A 10,107-nucleotide genomic window follows, 5' to 3' on the forward strand; every position below is an offset into this window, starting at 1 on the left:
GATTTTTGACCTACAAAAACGGCAATTTCACTTGGGTTACCCTAATCAGAAGTATATACAGAGGGAGCATGATGGGGACCTTCCCTCGTCCAGAATCCTCTCAAGCTGGCCACTCCGCTCACTCGCTTGCGGTCTGTCTGCGGCCTGACCGTCTCTGGGTTGGGGAGGGAGGGGAAGCTGAGGGTGGGGTGGGGGCCTGGTGAGAGCCCGGGAGAGAGGTCTGTTTGCACGACTCCGCTCCCAGGGGTGAGGGGCCTGACTCACCATCCACTGCATGCAGATCTCGGTGCTCCTGGAAGCAGCTGTAGTACTTGTACTTCTTCCCACAGATGTCACACGTGTACCTGAAGTTGTCTGTGGAGGACAGAAGCACTCGGGGTTAGCAGGGCTTCGGGCCCTTGAGGGCTGTGAGAGGTGGGTCTGGGCCAGACTGGGCCCAACCGATGATCCGTGGAGACGAGCCCCTGGAGTGTTAAGAGTCTTCTCCAGAAGGAGACCGGGGAGCCTGGAAGTCACTTTGAAAGGCACTCCCAGTGGCACCCCATGTGTGCTGAGTCCCTAAGGGCTGGGTTCATAACTGGCCCCCCTTCCTTTGTAAAGTTCCATGAGAATAACCATCCCGGGAGCTGGTGATGGACAGGGAGGACTGGCGTGCCGCAGTCCACAGAGTCACAAAGAGTCGGACACAACCGAGCAACTGAGCTGGTGGTGGAGCACTGCACTGCAAGAAGCCAGGCCAGGAGCCGGCGGGCATTTCCTGCATTTGTCCCTACAGCCAAGGGAGGAAGTAACAACCATCTAACACTCAAGGGCACTGAGGATCGGAAGGGACCTGCCACAAGCCCCACGGCAAGGCGGGCCTGCGTGTGTCCCTTCATGGGGTCCAGGCATCCCCCATCTTCCCAGGCCTACCATCTCCAAGCCTCTGCCCCAGCCAGCCACGGAGTGGTGCAGGGAGAGGTGGTGGGGGTAGGGAGGAGAGTCTTGGTCCTGGCCTGCCTCACCCGGTCTGCCAGCAAGTACCAACCCCACCATGGGACTCAGGGTCCCCTATCTCCCCCCTAATTTGGGAGGGTGGTAGATGAGCCGACTCCCAGGGCCTCTCCCGTGCCAACGGTTCCAGAATTCCAAGCCTGGCACATGATCTTTGCCCGTGGCCAGCAATCCAGCATAGACCACCTCCCCTATCACGTGCCATCGGGACCATAATCCTTCTTGGACATCTGGGGAACAGAGGTGGATAAGTCAAGGCCACCTGAGTCTGCTGGTTCCAGGTGGGTTCCTGCCCCTGCAATGCCCCCCATACTGGTCACTGCTGGTCGCCCTGCTGCTACCTGCCCCGTGTATCTCATCTCTGTCCACACTGCCCCTCTCCTACCCACTGGGCCACGTCCATCTGCCACCTCTGAGAAAACGCAAACCCCCAGCTTTCTGCCGCTAAGAAGCTCCCCCACCCTGCTCTGTCAAATCCCAAACCACTGCATGGATGGGGCCACACCCCCAGGCTCATCTAAGGCTGGAGGGAATTAGGATGAGATTTATACCCAAGGGGAGAAGGGCAAAATGAGTTTCTTGTCAGTGAGACCATGTCTCCAGAACCCCAGGAGAGCTCAGCGTCTCTAGGAATGCCACTGCCAATCTGCCTTGGGAGGCAGGCAGGCCCTGTAGTCAGCCTCCCCCAGCTTGAAGTCAACTTCACCACCTTCAGGTGTCATTAACGTTGGACATGTGCCCTAAACTGTCCACACCTCGATTTTCTCATCTGCAAAATGGGAATGATAAATTCTTCATTTCCCAGAATTGTAATAAAGGATAAATGAGCACAAGGCATAACATGCAATAAATATGCAGTAAATGGCACCTAATATAGTTGAACAAAGGGAACGAATGCCACAGTGGCAAGAAAGCTGGATGTGGAGCTCACCTTTGAGGTTCTTAGTTGAGAGACTGGTAACCGGGTCTATGCCTCTATGCACGCCTGTGCTATTTTTCTCCCAAATACATGAAAGATCCTGGACTAGAAGGCGTGAGACTTGGTTTCTCTGCCCACCTCCACCCTGAACAAACTGCATGACTTCTATCTGGGACGTGGTATCCTCCTTTGCAAAAACAAGGCTGGACTGAACCTTCTCCCCAGGACTCCACGGCCAGGCTCCCGTCACAAGGCCGGGGTGTGAGGACGCCAGGCTTTCTGAGCAGGCGTGGCTGCCCGGGGGGTCCGGGCAGCAATGCAAGACTGAGGGTCAAGTCGAGCACACTGGCCACGGGGAAAGAATACTGCAGGGAGGAAGGGAAAAGTGACGGAAGGACCAAAAATACTTCAGTCCCCAAATCCTCCACAACCAGTGAGCCTCCGGGAATGACGGAAGCCAGATGGAGCATAACAGGCATTGAGGGGCTGCCGGAGAGGCGGGGGCCCAGAGAAGCCAAGGAAGGAAAGAAAAATAGGGAAGTTCTTCAACTGTGCGGCTGACCACAGGCAGGCGAAGAGAAGGGAGCTACTGAGGGAGAAGGAGCCAGGGGCCAGGCAGGGGCGGGGTGGGGCTCAAGAGCGGACACGGGATTCGCCATCTCCTGCTGCAGGCCTGGGGGCAGGTGCCTGGCCAATCTGATGCTCAGATTCTCCAGGAAACGGAGAGGTAGTCTCAGCACACTGGCCTTTCCTGTGGTTTAAGAATCATGTGGTAAGAGTCCCTAAGACAGCAAGCAGATCAAACCAGTCAATTCTAAACGAAGTCAACCTTGCATGTTCACTGAAAGAACTGATGTTGAAGCTGAAGCTCCAAAACTTTGGCCACCTGATGCAAAGAGCTGACTCACTGGAACAGACCCTGATGCCGGGAAAGACTGAGGGGCAAGAGGAAAAGAGGGCAACAGAGGATGAGATGGTTGGATACCATCCCTGTTTCAATGGACATGAGTTTGAGCAAACTCTCATGCTGGGAGGTGGTGATGGACAGGGAAGCCTGGCGTGCTGCAGTCCATGGGGTCACAAAGAGTTGGACACAACTTAGCGACTGAACAACAAGAAGAATCCAAAGAAAGAGTGGATGAGAAAGTGCCTCAGAAGAAAACCTGTTAGAACCCAAAGGAACTAAGGTCCTTCCTACCTCCTTGAACTACTCTGTTTTGGATTTTCTAGCAGTGGGGGAGTCCTGTTTGTTTATTATTTTAAGAAACTTTTTCTGGTGGTATACCAAACAAGTAGAACAGAGGTGCCCAAACTGTGGCCTGCCCAGCATCTGTTTTGGTAAAGAATTCATTTCCATACGGTCCCTGACTGCCTTCATGTTCCATGGCAGAGCTGAGCAGATGTGATGGAGACATCTGGCCTGCAAAATCTAAAATATTTACTCTTTGGTCCCCTACCAAAAAATATGCTGACCACTGATACAGAAAAATGTACACACCCTAAATGTTCAACTCATCACTCTGTCAGAAACTGCAAACATCTGTGTAGCCAGTACCCAGCTCCAATCTTGAAAGCCAGAAGCCCCTTTCCGAGGGTGACCATGGCTCTGACTTCTTGCATCATGAGTTAGCTTCCTTCTGCCTCCACACTTTCTGTACGCAGATCGTAAGAGGAGGAACTCTTTCTGCCGGGCTCCTTCTGCTAACATTCTGTTTGTGGGTAATGCACACTGCAGTGTGTAGCCGCTGTCTCTACTTCTCACGGCTCTGCTGTAGTCCTGTAGTTCACTGTGAGAACACGCTGTGAGTTACTCACCTATTCAGCTAGTGCTGGGTGGTTTCTGGTTTGAAGCTGTTATGAACAGTGCTGCTAAGAACATCTTTTTTTTTAATATTTTTTTTTGATGTGGACCATTTTTAAAGTATTGCATCTGTTACAATACTGCTTGTTTTCTGTTTGGTTTTTTTGAGGCATGCAGGATCTCAGCTCACCAACTAAAGATCGAACCTGCACCCCCTGCATTGGAAGGTGAAGTCTTAACCACTGGACCCTCAGGGAAGTCCCTGCTAAGAATGTCTTCATTCCCATCTTTGGGTGGACATGCGCATACACGCGCCTGGGAGGGGAACTGCTGGGTTCTGGAGCTCAGGTCTGTTAAGTGGGGAGAGGTTCCACCCCCGCCTACACCCCCTGGCTGGCTGCCTACCAGCCCTGTGGGTTCAGATCTGGAGGGAAGGCAGGCAGGGCCCCCGCAAGCAGCCAAGTGGAACAGTGTCCCCAGATGCTGAGGCTCCATGCATCCCCAGGGCTGGGACACCACACCCCAGGATTCACGTCTGTGAGTGTTCCTGAAGTAACTCTTCGAAGTAGCATTTCCCAAACATCAGTTATGGTGACCGACCGCTGACCCATCCATGCGTGAATGTGTGCTTAGTTGCTCAGTCCTGTCTGACTCTTTTGCGACCCCATGGACTGTAGCCTGCCAGGTTCCTCTAGCCGTGGGATTATCCTGGCAAGAATACTGGAGTGGGGTGCCATTTCTCCCTCCCTTCCTGACCCAGGGATTGATCTCGAGTCTCCTGCATTGGCAGGCGGATTCTTCAGCACTGGAGCCAAAGGGGGAAGCCCCCAAACCCATGAGCGGGAGTCAAAAGAACAGAGTGCACACACTGGGTCCCTTTTGGGGTGCATGTACATATTTGCCAATGAAGGGCCCTGAGAAGTCTCCAGCAAAGAAACATGTTCCTCTTAGCAGAATTCAAGGTTTCCCCAGGTGATCTGGCCAGAGCACCCTTTATCGCCTGTTAACTTCCCTAGGATGACTATGCTGAAGAGCACACTTTGGCAAAGGTGCTCTCAGGCGCCTCCCGGAAGCTGCCCAGGGCCATCTTGGGGTATAGAGTTGAGAGCTTCACCCCGGCCCTGGCTCTCCCTCCTCCCCCACCCCTGGCCCTCTCAGCCCCCGCAGCCCGAGAGGAGGGAAAAATACTCACTGCCTTGGGAGGCTCCCTCTCCTGAGGTGGCTTCAGTGTCTGTAACAGAGAGAGAAGAAGGGGGTGAGCCGACCAGATGGTGGAAGGGCCGCTGCCAAGAGGGAGAGAAGCCAAGAAGGCGGGGGCCAGGAGAGGCCGATCCTGCACGCCCGGGGATGCCCCGTTCCACTCAAGATGCAGGCCCAAAGCCTTCCCTGTGTTTCCTGCCGCCCAGTAGGCCTTGACCTGGGGCCGTTCGTCCCTACCTGCCAGGGTCAGGCTCAGGGAGCGGCAACCACCCTTCCTGTCCCCGGCGTCCTCGTCTCCAGCAGGGTGCCATCCTGTGAGCATCACACGAGGTGACACGAGTATCTTCCGGCAAGGGCTGCTGACACCGAGCGGCACCGAAGCCCCGTGGGAGAATGCGGGCCACGTGCGGCAGTCCAGAGCACTGCTAGCAGAAGCTCAGTGGCACGTCCTGTGCACTCCACCCAACTCCATCCCCACCCCATCCCCACCCCACGGGTGCTCCCCCAAGTCAGGAGGCCGCTCCCCTTTGCCTCGGGTCCCACTTCCACTGCAAAAAGTGCTCTGAGGTCATCCTCGAGGGGTCAGCATGGAAAAAAAACAGGCAGCAGATGGGGAGGTAGGGGTCCCTCAGCTCTGCCCCGGTACGCCACTCACCTCGGTGTGCCCGGACGTGGGTCTGGAAACAGTTGTAATATTTGTACTTCTTGCCACAGATTCCACACTCATAGGACCCTGGAAAACAGGAAAGGAAGAGACGGGTCAGCCAGCATCTAATGTGCACAACCAAGAGGCCCCAGGACCCTCGGTGACAACTGCAGGTAGTAGTAGGGGGGCTCAGTGGGGTGTGACTCTGCAACCCCACAGACTATAGTCCGCCAGCCTCCTCTGTCCATGGAATTTTCTAGGCAAGAATACTGGAGCGGGTTGTTTCCTCCTCCAGGGGATCTTTCTGACCCAGGGATCGAACCCAGTCTCTTGTATCTCCTGCGCTGGCAGGCAGGTTCTTCACCACTGCATCACCTGGGAAGCCCCAGGTAACACCAGTTCTGTGCCCACAGGCTATCTTGTTCCCTACAAGCAAGAGGGCGGTAAGCACCAGCAAAGACAGCACTGAGCTGGAGGCCAGGAGTTCAGGGGTCAAGTTCAGGTTTTTGTCTCAACTCTCTGAGTGACCTTGGCAAGTCACTTCCCACCTCTGGGCCTCAGCTTCCAAGTCTGTAAGACACAGACTGTAACTTCTTAGGTTACTCATGGCTATTCCTTGAAAGAAAAAAGGAGATGAATATAAAAGAATTGCAGAGTAAGGAATAAACTGCACCCATGTAAGGAAATCATCCCTTAGCTGCAACAGAATAATTTCTAGCTACCACTCCTCCTTGTCAGGATGGACAGAGGTCAAGAGGACAGGCTTTGAACCAGACACATCTAGATCCCTGTCCCCGTTCTGCCACCCACCAGCAGCACGACCTTGGTAACTTCCTTGAACACACGAAGCCTCAGTCTGCTCAACTGTAAAATGCGGCTAGAAGTACCTATCTCATAGAGGTGGCTCCATACAGCCCCCAGAAAGGGCCCAGCCCGACTACGCACGCGTCTGGCAAGGAGAGGACCCCTCTCATCTGCTGAGGTGCCATGTTATTCCCTCTGATGTGCAGAGACCAACCTGATGTAAATGCCTGACTCCAGCCCTCTTCCAGGCCCTTCTGGGGTGGGTAGCCATTCCCTTCTCTAGAGGATCTTCCTGATCCAAGGATCAAACCCAGGTCTCTTGCATTGCAGGCAGATTCTTTACCATATGAGTCACTACAGAAGCCCTCTCCCAGAGGCAGGGAGACTGAAATGGCTGAGTTCCCAGTGGGTACCAAAGACTGGTCAAAGGCAGAGCCTAGCTACGCAGAGCAGGGTAAAGGTCCACAGCAGGGAAGCCAGCAGAGCCCATCAGACTCAGCCTGGCAGAGGCCCCAGGAGTTGGAAGGCCCTGCCCATCCCTCACACAGACCTAGGTCCAGGCCCCATCCTTCCTAACAGAACGGCCTGGGAGCCTGCACACACACGCAGAGTCCCTGGCCCCACTCCACACTAAGGGTACCTGAGTGGCTGGGGCCGGGAGCCTAGGAATCTTCCTTTTCCCCAAGTATCCACAGAGGATTCTGATGCTCAGCAACTAAGTGTGGGAACCACTGGTTTAAAATCCAACAGCTCTGGGATACAGTCTCAGCTCAACCATTTACTGGCCAGGCATCAGTCTCCTTATGGAAAAAAGGTATGGAAGACTGAATTTAGAATGAGTGGTGTTCCCACCACAAGACCAGATAGTCAGTGAGTCAAGGCGCCACCAAATTCCACTTCCGGGGGTGTCACCCGGGTGCAGGGGCCCGTCTGTAAGTGTTAGTTGCTAGTTGTATCTGACTCTTTGCAACACTATGTACTATAGCCCACAAGGTTCTTCTGTCCATGGGATTCTCCAGGCAAGAATACTGGAGAGGTTTGCTATTCCCTTCTCTAGGAGATCTTCCTGGCCCAGGGATCGAACCCAGGTCTCCTGCATTGCAGGCAAACTCTTTAAGGTCTGAGCCACCACTGGGTGTGAACTCCAGGTATCAAGTCAAGTCAGAAGAGCACTGGGCTTGGAGCCTGATGATGAGCTCGGCTCTGCCCCCCCTCCCTGGCTGTTTGATCGCAGGCACACTCCTTTTCCAGTTTGAGCTTCACCTTCTTCACCTGTGAAACAAGACTACGATGCCTGCGTCTCATGATCAAGGTCAGGATGAATGAGCTACAACCCACGAGTCAGCAGGCCCACCAGTGGGCAGCGCTACTTGGCCACCGTGGGTCCCTCAAGGGAACGCTGTCCTCCAAACCAGCATGGGATTTAGCAGCCTGTTATTCAACAGTTTTATATGTGTTACCCTTGTCTCACTGGGAAAAATATACACACACGGAGGGCAAAGATCAGAGTGTATATTTCCCTGTCTTTAGCCCCATGACTGGCACACAGCAGGGGCTCGGTAAATTCACAGCATCCTGCTGTTCTCCTCATCTGTCACTGTGTAATAAAGACCTGGATTCCCTCCCCGTGCTTCCACCCGCTCCTCAACAGTTTCTGCTGATTCCCCTTCAATGATAGGGAATTTGCCGAGTATCTTCAACGGGCCAGGCACCGAGGCCCCAGCCACGACTTGACTTGATACCTGGAGTTCACACCCAGTGGTGGCTCAGACCTTAAAGAGTTTGCTATCACTGCCCTCTGTCTGATGGGAAGCAGACAGGCCACTGTGCAAGGGGACCCACAGGGTGATGATGCTATGACAGCCAAGTGCAGGACCTGGTGGCCACAGTGTGGGGCCCTGACAAGGCTGCAGCAAGGGTGGCCAGTCAGGGGACTCGAGCAGGCGGGAGAAGGGAAAGGCAAGTGGGAGGTAGAGGGGCCGGAGCCCCATGGAAGGCAAGCAGAGGGGTCTCTCTCCCCAAAGGACCAAGGCCACAGCCTTGTTCAGACTTGACCCACTTCCGGATGAGGTCTCTGCCGTTCTCTGCCACAAGACTTGGGCCTCAGTTTCTCCAACTGCCTTCAATGACCTGAGGTCTTTCCTCAAACCGTACAGTAAGTGTGGGCTGATGGACAGAGCCTGCGGGCTGCAATGTCCCCAACTCATCCGCCCAGTTGACACTGTTTATAATCAGGTCAGTCCCACAGGCTTCTCCCTCAATCCACAGAGCGCCGAGGGCGATGTCCCCAACTCATCCGCCCAGTTGACACTGTTTATAATCAGTCAGTCCCACAGGCTTCTCCCTCAATCCACAGAGCACCGAGGGCACCTGCAGCCTTGCTCACAGACCTCCATCCATTCAGAGTCACAGGGGCACAGTTTGCCACCCTCAGGCCCTCTCCTGGCCCCAGAGCAAAACGGACCACTTGCCCAGCATGCTGAGTCTCAAGACTGAGCACTGTGTTGGCAGGAGGGACACCTGAGCTCAAGGCCCTGCCTGCCCCTCATTCACCCTGGGACCCCGGGCTGCAGGTGCCCTGTCTGCAGAAGGGTCTGGATGGGCAGAGGGGTGTGCAACACCCCTGCAGAAGGGCATGGGGGGAGTGCAACAGAGCGGCAGCCCTACAGTGCAGCAACGCCAGCAACCCCGGGTTCAAATCCCAGCGCACCACAAAACAGATGGGGCCCTGGACAAGCCAGGGAAAAGCCCACACCTCGGGCTTCCTTTCTATAAAATGGACGCAGTAAAACAGCGCCCACCTCACTGAAGGAGACGGGGGAGGAATGACATGAGCAGTAACACGGAGACCACTCGGCACAGTGCCCAGTACACAGCAGGCACTCGGTAAAGGGGCGCTGGCATTACTGTCAGTTTTCCCCGAACTGCTCTTGGACCCAACTTCCTGAATAGGTCCTGGGAAGAGAGGCCCATGGTCAAGCAAGTGGGAGGCATGGCCCGTCTGGGGAGACACGCCCAAGAGCTGTGCCAGCTGGAAGAGGACCTGCAGTAAAGGAACGCAACTGACCATTAACCCCAGGTTTCCCAACCAATTTGACCACAGAATCTCTTTCTCTCCAAGGCTCATTTCAGAGCTGTAGTCTACAGCAGTTCTGCCAAAACGGGCCCCACACTCCCAACACCCAGATTCCTACACACTCTACCAGCCCTCCAGCAGTCAGCATCCAGGGTCCCGGGCCTGCTCAGATTTGCTGACTGGGGGCAGAGACGATGTAGAGGAGGTTAGGCTCAGTCTCTGCAGATACTAACAGGCCCTGCGTACTCAAGGGTCTACAGCTAATGCCGACATTCAGCCATGCCTCCACCCTCATGCTGGCCCCATCGGGTCCTCCTGCCCCTCAACCATCACGTGCCAGATGCACATCTCAACGCTTGGTCAAAAATCCAGGTGTCCGAATACTGGCCTCGCACAGATCTGCCGTGGGGGCTGCCATTCGGTGCTTTTGCATCTGAATTATGTGAAAAATCAGAAAGAGCCCTTAAAGATGGGGTGGGTTGGGAGGGGCCAGGTAAGGAGGACTCTCGAGTCTAGGGCTGGCCAGTCCCCTGAGCTCTCAGAACCTCAGTCTCCCCATCTGCGCATGAGATGGATGGACAAGGTCATGCTGTCTGCTTTTTCACTAAACAGCTTGTGCTGGCTAAGTGGCAGCCACGCTTCCCCAAGGGGGGCTGGGGGGGGGCAGA

At 54.9% G+C, this 10,107-nt stretch overlaps 1 protein-coding gene across 1 annotated transcript in view; it reads right to left on the bottom strand.

Annotated features, from left to right (window-relative positions):
* ZNF618 (zinc finger protein 618) overlaps positions 1–10,107 on the bottom strand; it is a 123,669-nt gene that overhangs the window by 57,402 nt on the left and 56,160 nt on the right. The window contains exons 4-6 of the mRNA XM_010835192.1: positions 5,569–5,646; positions 4,906–4,944; positions 265–354 (exon numbers count right to left, since the gene is read on the bottom strand). Of these exons, the coding sequence (XP_010833494.1) occupies positions 265–354; positions 4,906–4,944; positions 5,569–5,646 (207 nt within the window). The remainder of the gene's footprint in view (positions 1–264; positions 355–4,905; positions 4,945–5,568; positions 5,647–10,107) is intronic.

The sequence above is a fragment of the Bison bison genome, unplaced genomic scaffold, assembly GCF_000754665.1.
Source record: "Bison bison bison isolate TAMUID 2011002044 unplaced genomic scaffold, Bison_UMD1.0 scf7180017864039, whole genome shotgun sequence".
Lineage (NCBI taxonomy): Eukaryota > Metazoa > Chordata > Mammalia > Artiodactyla > Bovidae > Bison > Bison bison.